The 21620-nt window shown below is 57.6% G+C and overlaps 1 protein-coding gene across 3 annotated transcripts in view; it reads left to right on the plus strand.

The window, feature by feature from the left end:
- The window catches only part of FBLN2 (fibulin 2), a 69479-nt gene that overhangs the window by 9002 nt on the left and 38857 nt on the right, over nt 1-21620 (plus strand). For 2 of the 3 annotated variants that reach the window (XM_070463550.1, XM_070463552.1), the window contains exon 2: nt 15512-16806. In XM_070463550.1, coding sequence (XP_070319651.1) covers nt 15567-16806 — 1240 coding nt within the window. In that variant the 5' untranslated portion in view covers nt 15512-15566. Of the gene's footprint in view, nt 1-5225; nt 5325-15511; nt 16807-21620 lie in introns of those variants that run through there. The other variant, XM_070463551.1, reaches the window with a different exon arrangement.

Here is a 21620-nt window from a genome sequence, read left to right on the forward strand (position 1 = left end):
ATATTCAACCCTGGTTCCATGAGTCCCAGAGTCTCTGTGACCCCTAAAATTATAGGCATCAGGTTTTTTTTATATAAGCCCATATATCTGTTAAGACTTTGGTTGCAAATGATGGAAAGCTTAAACAAAATGGGTTCATGACATTGCAAAGTTCAGCTTATTGGTTAGCTTCAGGTATGGCTGGATCCAGGTGCTCACCAGCTGTCACTGTGACTCTGTTTCTCTTTTTTCTATATCTTGGCTTTTCTTTTTTTTTGAGTTGACTCCAGCCTCAGACAGTCTCCATCTGATGACAGGATGGCTTCAGGGACCCTCAGTGTTGAATCAGTTCGTATCTAATAACGGTGGGAACAAGAGAGGCTGTTTGCCCAATGTCTCACCTGAATTGGGCCTCATGGGCTCAGGTCGGCCTGGTGTCCATCCCTGGGTCAGGCATTGTTGCGAGAGGAATGAGAAACACTGCTTGGCATGACAGTTGAGTGCTGTGGACCCCGGAATGAAATCCAGGGGCCCTTCTTGGAAGGAGGGTGAACGTACGATGGGTGATGAGAAGCCGTCCCATGTCCAGTGAGTGCTCAGCTCTGCTCACATTTGGCTTCTGTGGTGGAGATGGGTGGATTAACCAAGAGATTGGGGGTGATAGAGAGCCATCAGAATTTCTAGCAGCTGGGAGGCAGTCGGGCAAGAAGTCCTCGGTGGGTAGGACCACGGGCAAGCTGGATGCCTGTCTGCCTGGGACCGGGTGGAGGGTGTGGGGACGCAGGTGGGGAGGGTGATGAGCTCAGCCTTGGCCGCGGGCAGGGCCATTTCTCACCGCTCCGCCCAGTGTGTTTCCTCTCTCCAGAGTCGTGACTCCTGGGGAAGGAAAATATCAGCTCCGTCCTGTGCCAAAAGCAGCATTTTCTTTTCTTGAGGGTTGATTGTAAGTCACGGGTGTTCATCTTTGTCATTTTTCACCTACTTATGTTGATAATGAGATTAGCGATTATATAGGAAGGCTCAACTCTCATTCCGGATTTAAGGAGGTTTTAATCATTTTACTTACTTTTTTTTTTTCTCTTTATGAGCGAAGAGAGGGAAGGGAGGGGAAAAAGTCTGGCTGTTAAACTGGAAGGATGATCTTCCTGGTGTTTGCACAAGCTCACCCATGGAGGGTCTCCAGGGCCATGAGTGTGAGCACACGGGCCCCAGCACCCACTGTGCCTTCCAGCTGGGCCCCACTGCCGTCAGCACGTTGCACCCCGGCTTGGCCCGAGACCCGGGGTCCCCTGCACTCTCCCTCTAGTCCCCCTCCACCTTGGGGGCGTCAGGCAAGTCCCCTCAGCCTTGCCCACTCTCCCCTGGCCAGACTTTCTTTTTGCAGATGATGGCATCAATTACTGAGATGTCTTTCCATGAGAAAGGGAAGGAATATTGGCCTTTAAAGATGGAAGCCAGGCCTAATCACTTTTCTTTGGGTGATTTTTGACTATTTCTCCTATCTGTCCACTTCTGTCCATCTCTCCTGCCAACAGCTCTCTGCTTCCTTTTTCTGGACTGTTATAATAGGCTCCTTTCTTTTAAAAGTCTCTTCCCTTGTGAAAAAACGCACATACCGAAACGTACCAAAAAGTCCACGAAAGCCAGCATACAAGTGAATAAACGCTCCTGTGACCACCACCACCTCTGACCCCGGAGGACAGCCCTCCGTTCCGTGGTCCTTCACCCACCCCGCCCAGCACCCGGGTGCCCGCCGGCCTCACTGGGCGTGGCTGTCTAGCCGTGCCCCCTCTGCCTGCTCTCCCTCTTTGATGAGGACGAAGTTTGAGCCGGCTCCCTGCTTCCTGTGGCTGGAATCTTCCTCCGGCTTCCTGACGACTTCCTAACGTGCTGGGACCCACCACCCTGTTGGAACAGTGTCCACGGAGACACTTTGCCCTGGGGCCCTGGGCATGGTGACTGACTAGTCTCCTCTCTGACCTTCTCTCCGTCCTTAATTTTCACACCCCCACCTCTTTTCCGTCTTGCTGTTCCCGTCACGTCCTCTCCCTTTCTTCTTTGTTTCCCGGCATGCTGGCCACAAGGAGTGTAGCTGGCTCAGGCCACAGGGCCTTTGCACGTGCTGTCACCACCTCCTGGCTCGCGTCTCCCGCATCTTAGTCAGGAGACTGGCATTTGTGCCAGGAGACTCTCAGCCCAAGCGTCGCCTTCTCGGTGAGGCCCGTGCGGCCCCGTCTTGCCGGGGTCGTCCCTCACAACCTCCTTGTTCCCGCCTTACGCGTTACTTGTCTCTTCCATCCACCAGGATGTTGGCCACACGAGGTCTTGGCCGCTGGGGTCCTTTCGTGGCCGCGTCCCAGTACCTGTCGTGGGGGCTGGCAGGTGGCAGGTGGGCAATGAATTCCTGCAAAGTGGAGGACCCAGGCTGTGCTCCCTGGCCAGGTGGGTCTGCCTTCCGATACCTGAACCACCTTTTCCTATTGGTGTCACTGTGGGCCCGTGTGGGCCCGCGTTTCCTTATCTGCCGAGCATGGTTAAATAAGATCAACACGCTGGAAGTTCTCAGGCCAGTGCTGGGCATCCTGTCGGTGCTGAGGAAGTAAAGGTTAATACGAACCTGATCAACAGCTAAAATCCCTCCTGACTTTCTGTGCCAAGAGCACGTTTATTTTTCCCAGAGAATTAGATGACTTCCTCTGATCAGACAAGGAGCACCGGGTCATCCTCCAGTTTCCCTTTTGGCCTTGGCTGCCAGGAAGCTCGCTGCGACGGGGAGGTCCGGGGGCGCCCCGGCCTCCTGTCGGTCTTCAGCGCAGCACTTCTTTGCCTCTGCTCTCTCTGCTCCTTGCCTCTGCACTTTGGCTCCATAGCGCACGTGTTTTATTACTTTTGACTGTAGAAGGCACATATAAAACTGACCCGCTGAGCCATTTTTTAATGGACACCTCAGTAGCAGTAAGTCCATTCCCACTGTGTGTGACCGTCCCCACCATCCTCTCCAAAACCTTTCATCTCCCCAAAACGACACTCTCCCCCTTAGACCCGCGCCCCTCCCACCCCCCGCACCCCCGGCTTGCTCTCCATCTCTGGAGCTGACTTCTCTAAGGACCACACGTGAGCGGGTTGTGCCGTCCTCGTTCGTGCGTCTGACTTGTTCACTGAGCGCGGTGTCCTCCAGGTTAATCTGTGTTGTCACAAGTTTCAGAACTTCCCTTTTATGGCTGGATAATACTCCGTTGTGTGTAGGGAACCATACAATGTTGATCCATCTGTCTGTTGATGGATGCCTGGGTTACTTTTCCTTTTTGCCTAGTGTGAATAATTCTCCTGTGAACATCCTTGCGCAGACACTATTTTCAGGACACGTGGTTGTTCAGTTGCTCAGTCGTGTCCGACTCTTTGCGACCCCACGGACTGCAGCACACCAGGCTTCCCTGTCCTTCACCATCTCCCGGAGTTTGCTCAAACTCGTCTCCATCGAGTTGACGTCCTCCGACGTGCCTGACCGGGGTGAGCCCCGGATGCTCCCCGTGGGGTCAGGCAGGTGTCAGACTTGGGCCGAGACGACTGCATTGCCACCGTGTCTCCGTTTCCCTTCTCGCCAGGGTTCTTCCGGTGAGCCCCGTGCTCAGAGCCCCACCCAGAGCTCCGCTTCTGGGAGGCGCCCGCGCGTCACTCCTGCCTCCCCTCCCACGCCCGTGCGTCCCGTGTGGCTGCGCGGGTGATGTCGGATTCTCACACCGCTGACCTTCCAGGCCGCCTGGGGCTCCTTGGTTGTTGTTCAGTCGCTCAGCCGTGTCCGACTCCTTGCAACCCCGTGGACTGCAGCATGTCAGGCCTCCCAGTCCTTCAGTGTCTCCCAGAGCTTCCTCAGACTCATGTCACTTGAGTCGGTGATGCCATCCAACCATCTCACCCTCTGTCATCCCCTTCTCCTCCTGCCCTCAGTCTTTCCCAGCATCAGGGTCTCTTCCAGTGAGTCGGCTCTTTGCATCAGGTGGCCAAAATATTGGAGTTTCACCTTCAGCATCAGTCCTTCCAATGAATTTTCAGGGTTGATCTCCTTTAGGATGGACTGGTTGGATCTCCTTGCAGTCCAAGGGACTCTCAAGAGTCTTCTCCAACACCACAGTTTGAAAGCATCAGTTCTTCAGCGCTCAGCCTTCTTTATGGTCCACCTCTCACATCTGTACATGACTACTGGAAAAACCATAGCTTTGACGATACAGACCTTTGTCGGCAAAGTGACGTCACTGGTTTTTAATATGCTCTCTAGGTTTGGAGGCTCCTTGGAGTGGACTTCTTGGAGTGGGCATGATTCCCTAGCTTCCATTTAGAGAAGAGACAGTTCCTAGCCCAGAACACTAGGCGGTTCAGGTAGAGACTCTGGGCCGGAAGAAGCAGGGACCCCTGCCTCTCCCGGGGCTCTCTTGCCTGTGTGTAGACAGGAGAGGCCCAGGAGGGTTCCAGGGGATAGAAATGGGGCGCCGGGAGGAGCCCCATGATGTCAGTGGACAGTGAGCGTGGACCCACTGTGGACCACTGAGGCCCCGCCGTCAGGCCCAGCTTCAGATTTTCCTAGAGAAATTGGAAATCCAGGTTGAGTGTAAAATGTTCTGATTTTATGTGTCGTAACATTAAATCAATTATGTAAATTAGTAACACTGCAGTGTTAATAACAACAACTAATCTCAGAAGCACCATGTGGGTTCCAAACACGCTCCGTGGACGGACGGTGGGGTGACTGGTTGGCACGGACCCTCTGCTTGGACTCGGGGGCAGCGGGCAGCGGTCTGGACAGGCTTCTGGGAGACACTGGGGTCAGCGCTGCTCTGTGAGGGGGCGGCCAGCAGGCCAGGTGATCCCGATTACTCGCGTGCTTGTAACTGGTGTGTCGACACGGGTCCTGAGTGTGTATTTCCCTTCTGTCATCCCCAGCTGCTTGAGAGCCTCAGTGTTTGGCTGTGTCTGCCTCGGGTTTAAAAGAAAGACGCCCCACAGATATTTTTAAAGTTTTGAAGCCACACCAGCATCAACCTGAGACTTTGTTCTCATCTGGGGGTGCCTGGTAAAGATGTAGGATGCCTGGTTACGTTGGAATTTCAGAGAAACGATGGAATGAGTATCTCCCAAATGTCGCACAGGACTGACTTAGTACCGAACAATGATGCCTTGTTTATCCGGAATTCCTCTGTAACTGCATGTCTTCTATTTTTATTGGCTCACTCTGGCAAGCCTGTTCTTGTCAGAATCAGAAGGCTCAGCGAACTGGAGAAAGGAAGAATTCCCTTATCTGTGATTCACTGTCTGTCACGTGAGGCCAGACCCCATGCCAGGTAGTGGTGGTAAGTCGATGCCCCGTGTGGGGGCATCCAGGTGGCCTTGCCAGCTCAGGGAGTGTGAGTCCGGGGCTTCTGTGGACGGGTGCGCTGTGGTCCATTTATGGGGGTGGTGGGTCATCTGAATGGAGGAACGTGTGTCTGTGTTTGGGGGGGCGGATAGCAGTGAGGGTGGCAGAGACAGGAGCTGGCAGCCGGGCAGTGAGGGCAGTGGGGGTGTGGTCAGCGTCACCAGCCCCGCGTTCCCTGGGCACCCTGTGGATGCGGGGCTGTGGGACGGTAGGCATGTCTCCCTGGACACCCTTGGACGAGAGCCTTGCTGAGCGAGCCCCGGCCCCACCCTGCCCACACCCCGCTTGTGAGACCCTGACCCCGAGGCTGCATCAGAACCCCTCCCTGGCAGAGCTGTGGTCAGCCCCGGGCCACCCTACCTCCCTGCTGCTGCCTCGAGCCTGTCCTGGGCCTGCAGAGCGGGATGCCCCCAGCCGAAGGCGCCTCCCATCTTCCCTCTCTTCCCTGTCTTGCTGATGGAGCGTGAAGCCCCGAGAGGACGCCCAGACGCCCATCACTGGCCATTGCCACGGGCTGCAGATCCCTCGGAGGGGGGATCCCTGTAGGTCAGGAGAGCCCGGTGCCCGCCCCACACGCACGAGTGCCCCTTTCGCGGTGCCTGCTCCAGGGCTCACGTAGGCCGGCTGGCACTGTGACAGTCATAGTCTTATTATCATCATCGTGCGTGCGTTGCCCAGCTTGGCTCATCTGCGGGTGTTGGGAGAGCCTGGGGGAGCCTCACCCTGTGTCTGCCTGGTGCCCGATGAGCGCCTACCTCGGGCCCGGCGCCCCCCGACCCCAGCCCAGCCACAGGCGCTGTGCAGTCGGCCACAGGCTCTCCGCGTGTCCCCCCACTCTCTGGCTGCAGGAGGTGAGGAACCCTTTCTCAGCCCCTCCCCGCGTGATTCCTCTTTTTAGGTTGGAAGGGGGCCCCTCTCTGCAGAAGCCAGACATTTGGGGGGCTCTGTCCAGCAGGGGCCATGGTAGGACAGCAGCGGGCACCCCCTGGAACGGCGCGTTTGGATCCGAGAACCAGCCGTGTAGAGATTGTGCCCTCCCAGGCCTCTCTCGCGTGTGGGTTCCCGGTCAGTGTGTTCATCTCCAGAGACGGGGAGCTCCCTCTGCTCCCTGCAGCCTGGTCTGTCTCTGACCCGGAGGGGCTGCCTTTGTCTCCCCACCTCTGTGGTTTGTCATGGGGATCTCGGGCCTCCATGCTGTGGGGTCTTTCACCCTCCTGAGGGGACGTGGAGGTCAGCCCTCACCCAGGGGCTCCCTGGCTTCTGGCCCCACCCAGCCATGCGCCTGTCCTCGGCTGCATCCTTCCCGTCCTCCCCCTGGACCATCTCTGGGCTTCTCAAACTCAGCCTGGCCCAGTCTGCCCTGCACGTCCATGGCCCTCCTCCATGATCTTCGCTGCCTGAGGAGGCCCCAGCTCCATCCATCCTTCTAGACACTTGGGCCCAGACCTCCGTTTCTCCTGGACTCCTTACCCCCAGCCCAGGCTGTCAGCTGGTCCCGTCCTCTCCCCTGCCGCCCATCATTTGCCCAGCTTCCTGCTCTCAGCACCGCAGCAGAGGAACGCTTTAAGTCGAGCATCCTGTCGGATCTTTCCGGGCTCCGGGGCTCATTGGCCGTTAGCACCCTTTCCCTGGTCGCTGGGCTTCACCGTGGTGGGTGGACCCTGTGGGTGGGGGTGACCCCTCCCCCTCCCCCGCCCCGGTCCTGCCTCAGGACCTTTGCACTCGCTGTCTCTGCATCTGCCGAGCTTTGCCTCCGGAGAGGAACGGGGCTCAGGCCTCCGCTCAAATGTCACTTCCTCAGGGACGCCTTGCTCGACTTCCCTGGCTGACACAGCCTCTCCCCCGCCCCGGCCTCTTCCTGTCCCACTTCCTGGCTTTCATTCATTTATGTCTCCATTGTCCTCACGGCTGCCTGGCGTTCAGTAATCTCCAGAGTTCCTATGGGCTGGCACCTGCCTCCCCACACTGGGGCCACAGCGCTGGCGGAACAAGCCCTGTCCTGGAGGGCGCGCCGGCTTGGGGGGCCTGTGCCCTCAGTCCTGGCTGACTGGCCGCGGATGCAGGCTGCTGCTTCTGCTGTGTGGCCGCCGAGCCGCTCTGTCGCTGCCCCGCTGGACGGGCCCTTGTGCCACTGTCGTGTTCTCCTGTGTAGGCATGGCGTTCTCCCGTCTTCTCTCATGGATTTCTCTCATGGTGTTCTCTAATTGTGTTCTCCCGTGTTTTCTCATGGTGTTTTCTCATCATGTTCTCTCATGGTGTTCTCCTGTGTCCTCTCATCTGTTCTCCCATGTTCTCTCATCTGTTCTCCCGTGTTCTCTCATGGTGTTCTCCCGTGTTCTCTCATGGTGTTCTCCTGTGTCCTCTCATCTGTTCTCCCGTGTTCTCTCACCTGTTCTCCCGTGTTCTCTCATGGTGTTCTCCCGTGTTCTCTCATGGTGTTCTCCCGTGTTCTCTCATCTGTTCTCCCGTGTTCTCTCATGGTGTTCTCCCGTGTTCTCTCATCTGTTCCCCCTTGTTCTCTCATGGTGTTCTCCCATGTTCTCTCATCTGTTCTCCCGTGTTCTCTCATGGTGTTCTCCCGTGTTCTCTCATGGTGTTCTCCCATGTTCTCTCATCTGTTCTCCCATGTTCTCTCATGGTGTTCTCCTGTGTCCTCTCATCTGTTCTCCCGTGTTCTCTCACCTGTTCTCCCATGTTCTCTCATCATTTCTCCCATGTTCTCTCATGGTGTTCTCCCATGTTCTCTCATCATTTCTCCCATGTTCTCTCATGGTGTTCTCCCGTGTTCTCTCATCTGTTCTCCTGTGTTCTCTCATGGTGTTCTCCTGTGTTCTCTAATCTGTTCTCCCGTGTTCTCTCATCTGTTCTCCCGTGTTCTCTCATCTGTTCTCCCATGTTCTCTCATGGTGTTCTCCCGTGTTCTCTCATCTGTTCTCCCGTGTTCTCTCATCTGTTCTCCCGTGTTCTCTCATGGTGTTCTCCCGTGTTCTCTCATGGTGTTCTCCCGTGTTCTCTCATGGTGTTCTCCCGTGTTCTCTCATCTGTTCTCCCGTGTTCTCTCATCTGTTCTCCCGTGTTCTCTCATGGTGTTCTCCCGTGTTCTCTCATCTGTTCTCCCGTGTTCTCTAATCTGTTCTCCCATATTCTCTCATGGTGTTCTCCCATGTTCTCTCATGGTGTTCTCCCGTGTTCTCTCATCTGTTCTCCTGTGTTCTCTCATCTGTTCTCCCGTGTTCTCTCATGGTGTTCTCCCGTGTTCTCTCATCTGTTCTCCCGTGTTCTCTCATGGTGTTCTCCCGTGTTCTCTCATCTGTTCTCCCGTGTTCTCTCATCTGTTCTCCCGTGTTCTCTCATGGTGTTCTCCCGTGTTCTCTCATGGTGTTCTCCCGTGTTCTCTCATCTGTTCTCCCGTGTTCTCTCATCTGTTCTCCCGTGTTCTCTCATGGTGTTCTCCCGTGTTCTCTCATCTGTTCTCCCGTGTTCTCTCATCTGTTCTCCCGTGTTCTCTCATGGTGTTCTCCCGTGTTCTCTCATCTGTTCTCCCGTGTTCTCTCATCTGTTCTCCCGTGTTCTCTCATGGTGTTCTCCCATGTTCTCTCATGCTGTTCTCCCGTGTCCTCTCATCTGTTCTCCCGTGTTCTCTCATCATTTCTCCCATGTTCTCTCATGGTGTTCTCCCGTGTTCTCTCATCTGTTCTCCTGTGTTCTCTCATGGTGTTCTCCCGTGTTCTCTCATCTGTTCTCCCGTGTTCTCTCATCTGTTCTCCCGTGTTCTCTCATGGTGTTCTCCCGTGTTCTCTCATCTGTTCTCCCGTGTTCTCTCATCTGTTCTCCCGTGTTCTCTCATGGTGTTCTCCCGTGTTCTCTCATCTGTTCTCCCGTGTTCTCTCATCTGTTCTCCCGTGTTCTCTCATGGTGTTCTCCCGTGTTCTCTCATGGTGTTCTCCCATGTTCTCTCATCTGTTCTCCCATGTTCTCTCATGGTGTTCTCCTGTGTCCTGTCATCTGTTCTCCCGTGTTCTCTCACCTGTTCTCCCATGTTCTCTCATCATTTCTCCCATGTTCTCTCATGGTGTTCTCCCATGTTCTCTCATCATTTCTCCCATGTTCTCTCATGGTGTTCTCCCGTGTTCTCTCATCTGTTCTCCTGTGTTCTCTCATGGTGTTCTCCTGTGTTCTCTAATCTGTTCTCCCGTGTTCTCTCATCTGTTCTCCCGTGTTCTCTCATCTGTTCTCCCATGTTCTCTCATGGTGTTCTCCCGTGTTCTCTCATCTGTTCTCCCGTGTTCTCTCATCTGTTCTCCCGTGTTCTCTCATGGTGTTCTCCCGTGTTCTCTCATCTGTTCTCCCGTGTTCTCTCATCTGTTCTCCCGTGTTCTCTCATGGTGTTCTCCCGTGTTCTCTCATGGTGTTCTCCCGTGTTCTCTCATGGTGTTCTCCCGTGTTCTCTCATCTGTTCTCCCGTGTTCTCTCATGGTGTTCTCCCGTGTTCTCTCATCTGTTCTCCCGTGTTCTCTCATGGTGTTCTCCCGTGTTCTCTCATCTGTTCTCCTGTGTTCTCTCATCTGTTCTCCCGTGTTCTCTCATGGTGTTCTCCCGTGTTCTCTCATCTGTTCTCCCGTGTTCTCTCATGGTGTTCTCCCGTGTTCTCTCATCTGTTCTCCCATGTTCTCTCATGCTGTTCTCCCGTGTTCTCTCATGCTGTTCTCCCATGTTCTCTCATCATTTCTCCCATGTTCTCTCATGGTGTTCTCCCGTGTTCTCTCATCTGTTCTCCTGTGTTCTCTCATGGTGTTCTCCCGTGTTCTCTCATCTGTTCTCCCGTGTTCTCTCATCTGTTCTCCCGTGTTCTCTCATGGTGTTCTCCCGTGTTCTCTCATCTGTTCTCCCGTGTTCTCTCATCTGTTCTCCCGTGTTCTCTCATGGTGTTCTCCCGTGTTCTCTCATGGTGTTCTCCCGTGTTCTCTCATCTGTTCTCCCGTGTTCTCTCATGGTGTTCTCCCGTGTTCTCTCATGGTGTTCTCCCGTGTTCTCTCATCTGTTCTCCCGTGTTCTCTCATGGTGTTCTCCCGTGTTCTCTCATGGTGTTCTCCCGTGTTCTCTACATCTGTTCTCCCGTGTCCTCGCATGGTGTTCTCCCGTGTCCTCTCATCTGTTCTCCCGTGTCCTCTCATCTGTTCTCCCGTGTTCTCTCATCTGTTCTCCCGTGTTCTCTCATGGTGTTCTCCCGTGTTCTCTCATGGTGTTCTCCCGTGTTCTCTCATGGTGTTCTCCCGTGTTCTCTCATCTGTTCTCCCGTGTTCTCTCATCTGTTCTCCCGTGTTCTCTCATGGTGTTCTCCCGTGTTCTCTCATGGTGTTCTCCCGTGTTCTCTCATCTGTTCTCCCGTGTTCTCTCATGGTGTTCTCCCGTGTTCTCTCATGGTGTTCTCCCATGTTCTCTCATCTGTTCTCCCGTGTTCTCTCATGGTGTTCTCCCGTGTTCTCTCATGGTGTTCTCCCGTGTTCTCTCATCGTGTTCTCTCATGGTGTTCTCCCGTGTTCTCTCATCTGTCCTCCCGTGTTCTCTCATCTGTCCTCCCGTGTTCTCTCATCTGTTCTCCCGTGTTCTCTCATGGTGTTCTCCCGTGTTCTCTCATCTGTTCTCCCGTGTTCTCTCATCTGTCCTCCCGTGTTCTCTCATGGTGTTCTCCCGTGTTCTCTCATCTGTTCTCCCGTGTTCTCTCATGGTGTTCTCCCGTGTTCTCTCATGGTGTTCTCCCGTGTTCTCTCATCTGTTCTCCCGTGTTCTCTCATGGTGTTCTCCCGTGTTCTCTCATCTGTTCTCCCGTGTTCTCTCATCTGTTCTCCCGTGTTCTCTCATGGTGTTCTCCCATGTTCCCTCATGGCGTTCTCCCGTCTTCTCTCATGGATTTCTCTCGTGGTGTTCACTTATCATGTTCTCCCATGTTCTCTCATGGTGTTCTCCCGTGTTCTCTCATGGATTTCTCTCATGGTGTTCTCTAATCGTGTTCTCCCGTGTTTTCTCATGGTGTTTTCTCCCATGTTCTCTCATGGTGTTCTCCTGTGTCCTCTCATCTGTTCTCCCATGTTCTCTCATGGTGTTCTCCCGTATTCTCTCATGGTGTTCTCCTGTGTTCTCTCATCTCTTCTCCCATGTTCTCTCATGGTGTTCTCCTGTGTCCTCTCATCTGTTCTCCCATGTTCTCTCATGGTGTTCTCCCGTATTCTCTCATGGTGTTCTCCTGTGTTCTCTCATCTCTTCTCCCATGTTCTCTCATGGTGTTCTCCTGTGTCCTCTCATCTGTTCTCCCATGTTCTCTCATGGTGTTCTCCCGTATTCTCTCATGGTGTTCTCCTGTGTTCTCTCATCTCTTCTCCCATGTTCTCTCATCGTGTTCTCCCATGTTCTCTCATCTGTTCTCCCGTGTTCTCTCATAGTCTTCTCCCATGTTCTCTCATGGTGTTCTCCCGTGTTCTCTCATCGTGTTCTCCCATGTTCTCTCATCTGTTCCCCCTTGTTCTCTCATGGTGTTCTCTCATGGTGTTCTCCTGTGTTCTCTCATGGTATTCTCCCATGTTCTCTCATCTGTTCTCCCATGTTCTCTCATCTGTTCTCCCATGTTCTCTCATCTGTTCTCCCATGTTCTCTCATGGTGTTCTCCTGTGTTCTCTCATGGTGTTCTCCCATGTTCTCTCATCTGTTCTCCCGTGTTCTCTCATGGTGTTCTCCCATATTCTCTCATCTGTTCTCCCGTGTTCTCTCATGATGTTCTCTCATGGTGTTCTCCCGTGTTCTCTCATCTGTTCTCCCGTGTTCTCTCATCGTTTCTCCCATGTTCTCTCATGGTGTTCTCCCGTGTCCTCTCATCTGTTCTCCTGTGTTCTCTCATGATGTTCTCTCATGGTGTTCTCCCATGTTCTCTCATCTGTTCTCCCATGTTCTCTCATGGTGTTCTCCTGTGTTCTCTCATGGTGTTCTCCCGTGTTCTCTCATCTGTTCTCCCGTGTTCTCTCATGGTGTTCTCCCATGTTCTCTCATCTGTTCTCCCGTGTTCTCTCATGGTGTTCTCCCGTGTTCTCTCATCTGTTCTCCCGTGTTCTCTCATCGTTTCTCCCATGTTCTCTCATGATGTTCTCCCGTGTCCTCTCATCTGTTCTCCTGTGTTCTCTCATGATGTTCTCTCATGGTGTTCTCCCATGTTCTCTCATCTGTTCTCCCATTTTCTCTCATGATGTTCTCCCGTGTCCTCTCATCTGTTCTCCTGTGTTCTCTCATGATGTTCTCTCATGGTGTTCTCCCATGTTCTCTCATCTGTTCTCCCATTTTCTCTCATGGTGTTCTCCCATGTTCTCTCATCTGTTCTCCCATGTTCTCTCATCTGTTCTCCCATGTTCTCTCATGGTGTTCTCCCATGTTCTCTCATCTGTTCTCCCGTGTTCTCTCATGATGTTCTCTCATGGTGTTCTCCCGTGTTCTCTCATCTGTTCTCCCGTGTTCTCTCATCGTTTCTCCCATGTTCTCTCATGATGTTCTCCCGTGTCCTCTCATCTGTTCTCCTGTGTTCTCTCATGATGTTCTCTCATGGTGTTCTCCCATGTTCTCTCATCTGTTCTCCCATTTTCTCTCATGGTGTTCTCCCGTGTCCTCTCATCTGTTCTCCTGTGTTCTCTCATGGTGTTCTCCCGTGTCCTCTCATCTGTTCTCTCATGTTCTCTCATGATGTTCTCTCATGGTGTTCTCCCGTGTCCTCTCATCTGTTCTCCCGTGTTCTCCATGGTGTTCTCCCGTGTCCTCTCATCTGTTCTCCCGTGTTCTCTCATGGTGTTCTCCCGTGTCCTCTCATCTGTTCTCCCATGTTCTCTCATGATGTTCTCTCATGGTGTTCTCCCATGTTCTCTCATCGTTTCTCCCGTGTTCTCCATGGTGTTCTCCCGTGTCCTCTCATCTGTTCTCCCATGTTCTCTCATGGTGTTCTCCCATGTCCTCTCATCTGTTCTTCCGTGTTCTCTCATGGTGTTCTCCTGTGTTCTCTCATGGTGTTCTCCCGTGTTCTCTCATCTGTTCTCCCGTGTTCTCTCATCATGTTCTCTCATGGTGTTCTCCCGTGTCCTCTCATCTGTTCTCCCGTGTTCTCTCATCATGTTCTCTCATGGTGTTCTCCCATGTTCTCTCATCTGTTCTCCTGTGTTCTCTCATCATGTTCTCTCATCGTGTTCTCCCGTGTCCTCTCATCTGTTCTTCCGTGTTCTCTCATGGTGTTCTCCTGTGTTCTCTCATGGTGTTCTCCCGTGTCCTCTCATCTGTTCTCCCGTGTTCTCTCATCATGTTCTCTCATCGTGTTCTCCCGTGTTCTCTCATCTGTTCTCCCGTGTTCTCTCATCATGTTCTCTCATCGTGTTCTCCCGTGTTCTCTCATCTGTTCTCCCATGTTTTCTCATGGTGTTCTCCTGTGTTCTCTCATGGTGTTCTCCCGTGTCCTCTCATCTGTTCTCCCATGTTCTCTCATCTGTTCTCCCATGTTCTTTTATTGTGTTCTCCCATGTTTTCTCATGGTGTTTTCTCATGATGTTCTCTCATGGTGTTCTCCCGTGTCCTCTCATCTGTTCTCCCGTGTTCTCTCATGGTATTCTCTCTTGTTCTGTGTTCTTTCGTGTTCTCCCACATTCTTTCGTTGTGTTCTCCCCAGTTCAGCCAGGAAGTGGGCGGCATGAAGGCTGTTTCCTTTCTCTGTTAAAAACTTAATAAAGTGAAATCCATATCATTATATTTTTTAGGTGTGAAATTTACAAACTTAAAATACTGGCGATGTCACTTTGTTGTGTGTTTCTAAATCAGAGAACTTTAGCAGTGACTGATGGCACAGCTTCGGGGTGGGGAGTGGGTGGAGGGGGACCCCTTGTCTCTGACCAGGAGCATGTGCCCCCGAGTTGCAGCAGGTCCCAGGGCCGTGGGACCAGTGACCTTTGTGAGGATGGAGGTGAGGGGATGAGTGAGGACCCCTGAGAAGGTGACATTCGAGTAGCTTGTAGAGGAGGCTGAGGAGGGGCTGTGGGGGTGACGTGAGGGCCCTGGAGGGAAGGTCGGGGCGGCTCCCACAGGGAATCCAGGCCGCTCCTTACTGGCCAGGAAGCCATGGGGTCAGCTGCTCTCAGAGCACACTGGCTTGGCAGAGAAAGGGATGGGGGAAGGGAGGCGGCAGGCGGCTTACAGGGTAGCTGGTGGGGGAGGGGGGTGTGCGGCTAGAGCGGGTGGAGAGGGCAGGCAGGGGCGGGTAGAGAGGGGCAGGTGGGGGCAGGGTGCTGTTCACAGGGCCCCATGAATGGACAGCACGTGCGTGTACGTGTGTGCAGGACAGTGTACGTGCAAGGCGAATTCTGCGAACGGCGGTAATGTCTGCTGAGGAAGTTGGCAGAAGGCTGCCCTGCAGCTAAGCTTGCAGTCGTGGGGGGTCTGTTGGGGGTTGTTCCCGAGCCCTGGGGTCTGAGGGCCGCAGTGGTGGGGGGCTTGGCTGCTCTGTGAGACCTGGGAGGGCCTGGTTCCTGCCCCGCGTCCACCTGGCCGTGTCCTCTGGCTGGTCGCCCCAGGCCTGTGGGTGCGTGGCTGGGGATCAACCTGGATTTCGGGGGGAGATAAACTGGGTGCTGCGTGTGCACATGCCTGGGACCATGTGTGCAAGGCCGCCCGTGGTGTCCCGGCTCACGGGCGAGGCTGCGGTGGGGCCTCTGCCTGCCCCTCACCCGCGTGCCTGCAGCTGTGTGCCCGGTGAACACATGTGACTGTGTGTGTGTGTGTGTGTGTGTGTGCGCGCACGTGGGACTGGGGGCAGAGGGTCCCACTCGGACGTGTCAGGAAGTGGGGGGAGGGTGGGGGCCGCGGCCCTGAGTTGGGTGCTGGCGACCGTGTACATCACCCACGTGAGAACCGCGGTGACCTGTCTGTGCAGCGTCCGAGCAGGTGGGAGTGTGTGTGAGGGGACATGGGGCGAGTTGCGTGCGTGAACAGAGACGGTGAGGCTGCCCAGCCAGGCCCCCATGCTGGAGGTGTGTGCTGGGCGTGCACGCGAGTCCCCCCGCCCCTGCCACCGCGCGGTGCTGACCCCTGTCCTCTCTGATCCCCCAGGGCCTTGCGGGAGAGGACAGTCTGTACGGAGGCTGCACGTGGCCGGCTGTGGGGCATGGCACAGCTCGGGGAGCCCATGGGAGCCTGGCTCGCCCTGGCCCTGGCCCTGGCTCTGGGCCTGAGTCCCAGTGGCGCAGCGGCCCCGGGGCAGGACTGCACGGGCGTCGAGTGCCCCCCGCTGGAGAACTGCATCGAGGACACGCTGGAGCCGGGGGCCTGCTGCGCCACGTGCGTGCAGCGGGGCTGTGCCTGCGAGGGCTACCAGTACTACGACTGCCTGCAGGGCGGCTTCGTGCGCGGCCGTGTGCCCGCCGGCCAGTCCTACTTCGTGGACTTCGGCAGCACTGAGTGCTCCTGCCCTCCAGGTGGTGGCAAGATCAGCTGCCAGTTCATGCCCTGCCCGGAGCTGCCACCCAACTGCATCGAGGCCGTGGTGGTGGCCGACAGCTGCCCGCAGTGCGGCCAGGTGGGCTGTGTCCGCTCTGGCCGCAAGTATGCCGCCGGCCACACCGTCCGCCTGGCGCCTTGCCGGGCCTGCCACTGCCCCGACATGGGTGGCGAGCTCATCTGCTACCCGCTGCCCGGCTGCCATGGAGACGCCGTCCCTGGAAACGCCTCGGACGCCGAGGAGGGGGACCCTGAGCGGCACTACGAGGATCCCTACAGCTACGACCAGGAGGTGGCCGAGGCGGAGGCCCTGGCGGGCGAGCTCCAGGCGGGCGCCGGAGGCCCGGCCGCTCTGGGAGGCGGGGCTCAGCCGCCTTCGGCTCTCCAGGCCACCCCCTGGACGGCCGCCCTCCCCAGGCCCACGGCGGCCGCCGCCCTGGGTCCCCCGGCCCCCATGCAGGCCAAAGCCAGGAGAGTGACAGAGGATGGTCAGGAGGACGGGGAGGCACCGGCCGTCTGGGAGCAGCTGGCCGCAGGCGGCCCCCGGGGGCTGGACGGACGGCCCACGGCAGGCCCGATCCCAGGTCACCCTGTCCGGGAGGAGGGGGCCGAGGCCAGGGCCGGGGTGGAAGAGAACCTCATCCCCGACGTGCAGGTCACGCACCGCAGCGCCGGGCCCCCTCCCACGTTCAGCGTGCCCGACATCCTCCCGACCGAGACCACACAGGGCCCCCCCGAGGGCCCCACGGAGCCCAGTGCTCATGCCGCCCTGACCACACATCACCAGGAGACAGCCTGCACCCCGCCCACCCAGGAAGTGCCCAAGCAGCCGGCCGGGCCCCGGTCCCGGCTGGAGGAGGAGGAGGACCCCAACTCCGTGCACTCTGTCCCGAGAGGCGGCCTGGAAGGTAAGACTCTTCCCTGGCGCCCCCGGGGTGCTCGGCCAGCGGAGGGCGTCCTCGGGGCCTGGTGCTGGCCCAGGTCTGTGCTCAGCTGGAGAGTGGGATTGGGGGGTGGTCTGTGGCCAAGGCCCACCCCTCTGAGGGAGCCCTGGAGACCTGTTGTCTGGAGACCTCTCTCCACGGCAGGGAGTCCACGTCCTGTCCCATCCTGGGTCGTTCTCTCTGAAGACCCTCACTGGGCATTAGCCGTGGGCAGGCCCTGCGGGACCCTGGGGAGGCAGGCATGGGCCCGGCTGACCCTGGTCCTTGGGCTGTGAGCAGGCCACCCCTGGGTGGGGTCCAGGAGGGTTTCTTGGGGACGGGGGGCCCGTCTCTCCAGAGCTGTGGTCCTTGCTGGGTGTCCACGCTGTGCTAAGGCTGAGACTGCAGACCTCCCCTGCCTGATGCCTGCTTCCCTCCATCCTGCTCCCAGTGGACGGGCACAGAGCTCGCCCTCACCGAGTGCCCACCCCACCTGTGGCCGATCCCCCCACAAGTTGGGCGCTGGGCTCCTTCTGATTTTCAGCTGACCATGTCGAGGGTGGAAAGGCGTGGTTCGTGGAATCGGGTCGCACGGCGGGAGGTGGCAGGTTGCCACCAGGGCAGTGGGCTTCTAGGGGCTCCTCCTCACCCAGGCCCCTGGGCCTGCAGGAGGCGGGGAGCGTAATGAACTCCACGTGTGCCCGAGCGGGCGGGCTCGCAGGCCTGGCTCCCAAGTCTGTGCCTGCAGCCTCCAGGGTTTCCAAAATAGACACGGCCCCCCACCCCCTCTGCTCGCTGCCAGAGGCCTCTCTGTGGCTGTGGGCCTTGGAATCCTAGAGGGTTGCTTTGTTCTCGGGAGCCCCAGGCTTTTTCCTCTGCCCGGGCTTTCTCAGATGGGCTTTGGGGTGTGGCTGCTGATGCAGTCGGCCGGGCGGTAGGGGCCCCTGCCTTGAGGGTTGTCCTGGCAGGGGACAGTGGAGGGCGCGGGCAGGGCACAGGCTGGGTTTCTTCGTGCTCCTCTGGGGAGGGAGGTGTGGACAGTGGGGGTCGGGCGGGGTAAGTTTCAGTGGGACCCAGGAGTTTGGCCCTGGCCGCGTGAACAAGAGCTGACTGCCGCCCATCGCCCCATCTGTCTCCCCGCCTCCTCCTCACCCCGACCCCGACCCCTCTCCTGACCCCTGACCCCTACCAGTTCTCCCGCCCTGTAACTCAGGCGGGCACCACTTTGTGGCTCGCTTTCTCCATCTATAAGCGCAGGGAACCCCTTTGTCGGGGGCGGGGGAGGGTTCGGAGGGTTAAATGAACTACACATTCAAGCTCCGAGCGGGCTCAGCCTTGCTGAGTGGTTAAAAACGCTCCTGGTGATTGTTCACCATCTGTTTCTCGATCCGCCCACTCAGTTCCTACAACAGACAAGTAAGGAACAGCCTCTCTGCACCAGGGGTCGTGCTGGTGATGCTGGGCGGGCACAGCCCCTGCCCTCTGTGGTCTGGTGAGGGCAGAGGGCGTGCGTGGATGGGCACATGGAGTTATCCGTGGTCACCACCATGCACTCAGTGTCGGGGGGGAGGCCTGGGGGGCGGGGGCCAGGGGTCCGATGGCGCCTCGCCGGGGCAGCCAGGGCCTCGGCACCTTCTGGCTGCTGTTGGGGGGGGGGGTGGCTGGGGGATCCCGAGGGAAGGAGGAGCCCTTGGGTGAAACTGGGGAGCTGGTAGCTTGGTCCTGCTTGCCCGTGGGACCTGCTGAGAGGTGGGTCACGAGGCGGAAATGACCTTGGCCATGTTGCCGAGGCAGCCCGGACCTGGAGAAGGTGGTGCCAGCCATTGCCCCAGGCCCGGCTCGGGCAGGGTTCTGAGCCTTGTCAGGGTTCCCGGCTGCCTCTGGGCATGTCCAGATGGAACCTGATGGAAGCCACACACCCGACTCCCCAGTGGGGAGAGGGGCTCTGACGTCTCCTGTCACTCGGGGGCTGCTACTGCTGGGCTGGCAGGATGGAGGGACCCGGGGACCACCCCACCCCACCTCCCAGTGCAAGGGAGGGAACCTGGGGTCAGGGTGGCCCAGCTAGAGGCAGCCCCCCTCCTGGAAAAGGACCCCAGCAAAACCTGTGGGCCCCGGGACCCTGTGGGAGCAGGAGCCCCCGGCCCCTGTCAGGGCTTCATGCCCCCAGATTCTGCCAAGGCAGGGGTGTGTGAGCAGCTCGATGTCCGGTTAATAGGGAAGCCTTGGCATTGAGATGGCTCAGACACCGTAGCATGCTCATGGCCTGTGCCTGCACTGTCGTCAGCCCTCTGAGATCAGAGGCCCCTTCGGCACACGGCGGAGGAATCAGGGCTGCTTCCCCACCGACACAAAGGAAGCGGCAGGCCCACCCCACCCCCCGTTTCTCCACGTCTTCACCCCGACAGTCACTTCCAGTGTCCGGCCTGCCTGGGGGCTGTGATGCATGCCAGATGTACAGTGTTCATCAAAACCCAGCACAGCCCTGCCCCTGGGACTGTTAGATTTAGTGGAGGAGAACACCTGGGCGTCGTGGGAGTGGCGCGGATGTGCTCTGTGAGCCTGTCTGGGGGATCTGACGTCCCTGGAGATCAGGGAGGGCTTCCTGGAGGAAGGGCTGTTTGAGCAGGAGGAGCTGTTGACTGGGTGGCAGGTGGGGAGCAGAGAGTGCGTCCGGCAGAGGCCACAGCAGGTGCAGAGGCCCTAGCAGGTGCAGAGGCCCTGCAGGTGGAAGGGAGGTTGGGTTGGGATGAGGCTGTGGCTGGGGTGAGAAGAGGCCCGGGAGGGTCAGAGACCGGACCCAGGGCAGCTGTGTTACCCTCAGCACGAAGACGGGCCTTTCCCCTGGGGAGGGGGCGTCGCTGCCGGCGTGAGGCAGGAGCGAGTACAGTCTTGGGTCATGGAACGCTTCCTCTGGGTGCCGGGGGCAGAACGTGGGGCCTTCAGCGTCTGAGGTTCTCCGGGGTCCCCCAGAATCACTGGGTTATGGGTCCAGGCAGCAGAGAGACGTGCCCAACCTCTGCCTGGTTTCTGGACGATCGCCGTAGGCCGTCCCCTCCCGTGTCTGCTCCAGCTCGGGCATGTGGGAGGTCTGAGAGGTTCCTGGGCACGGCCAGGGGACCCAAGGGAGCCAGGCTGGAACCTGGACAGCTGAGCCCATGTACTGTGCCAGAGCGCCTGGCCCTCCCGGAGCAGCCTGGAGAGGGGGCGTCCCCCCCACGCCAAGCCGAGCTTACAGGCAGGCCAGGTGGCCCTGCCCTTCCTCAGCCCTGGCCCATGGCCGCTGAGAGCCGCGCGAGGGGCAGACCAGGGACCCGGGCCGCCCCCAGCCCCTGCTCGTCCCCTGTGAGGCCCTGGGTGACGCTCCGCCTCGCTCCTCGCGTGACCTGAGGCCTGGGATGGCGCCTTTCTGAGCCCCAGGTTCCTCACTGACCCCGGGCAGCCGGGGCCGCCCCCCATCCCATGTTGTTTTGTTCAGTCGCTTGGTCGTGTCCAAGCCTTTGTGATCCCTTGGACTGCCACACACCAGGCTTCCCCGTCCTTCCCCATCTCCCAGAGTATGCTCAAGCTCCTGTCTGTTGAGTCGACGATGCCACCAGATGTCTCATCCTCGGTTGCCCCCTTCTCCTCTGTCTGCTGTTGGGCTAAGGGTTTACGCCAGTGTCACGTGTTAGCGTCTTTCTGCAAAGCATCTTCGTCAGCCCTCGAATCTTGCTGCACACAGTTAGAAGATGTCACGTGAACTTGAGCTTCCTGGCTTTTGTTGGAAATTGGCAGCTGTGGGCCCGCCAGGCCCCTGTGTCCTGGGGCAGGGGATCTGAGAAGGTGCTGCGTGCCCGTCGGGGTGCAGGGGGAGAGCTGGATTGTCCTGGGCCAGTCCTCCTAGGTTTCGTCACCGGCCTGGCCCCGGTTGGCAGCTGGGGGATGGATGGGTCCTGTGCAGGGGGTGCCTGTCAGGGCACTGAGATGTCCTGTGTGGTGACCTTGGGAGGGTCTGTGTGGTCCTTCTATCCCGTGGAAGAGGAACTGGGATCCTGAGAGTGGGGGGGGTGGGAGGTGCTTTCCTAGAGGTCATGGTAGAGCTGAGCAGGGGGCCCTCGCCTCCCAGGCGGGGGGTGGGCTCACAGCTCCCATGGGGCAGTGGGGGCAGGAAGAGGGGGCCCCGGCTTTGGCTGCCCCAGAGCCCATGGCACTTGGAGGAAAAGGGTGCATTTTACAGCATCTCCCCAGAGTGAGGGTCTGGGGCCAAGGGCTGGCCTGAGGGGGGGTTTCTTGGCTTTAGAAAAACGGTTTCCTTCCTTCCTGCCTCCCTCCCTCCCTTCCTTCCTAGACAGCTTTATGAGACATTGTTCGTGCACCATTAAGTCCTCCCATTTAAAGCGTACACATTCAGTAGGTTTTGTCAGGGTCATGAAAACATCATCGGAATCTAATTCTAGAACATTCTCATCACCCCAGAAAGAGAGCCCACACCAGCAGCAGCCACCTCCGGCTTCCTTTTCCCAGCCCCCAGCAGACTCCGGTCTCGTCCCCGTCTCTGTGGATTGCGTGTGCGGGACATTCCTGGACGTGGAATCACGGAGTACGTGGTCTCTGGGGACTGTCCCTGGTTAGTTACTCAGCGTGACGCTTCGGAGTCCCCTGTGTTGCAGCGTGAGTCGGCTGCATTCCTTCTCGCGGCAGACATTCCAGTGTGTGGATAGGCCACGTCTCTGCTGATTCATTCGCCGGGTGGTCAGCACTGTTGGCACCTTTTAGCTCCTGTGAGCGCCACTGCTCTTGGCATTCATTACGTATCT

Source organism: Odocoileus virginianus, unplaced genomic scaffold (genome assembly GCF_023699985.2).
Source record: "Odocoileus virginianus isolate 20LAN1187 ecotype Illinois unplaced genomic scaffold, Ovbor_1.2 Unplaced_Contig_3, whole genome shotgun sequence".
NCBI lineage: Eukaryota > Metazoa > Chordata > Mammalia > Artiodactyla > Cervidae > Odocoileus > Odocoileus virginianus.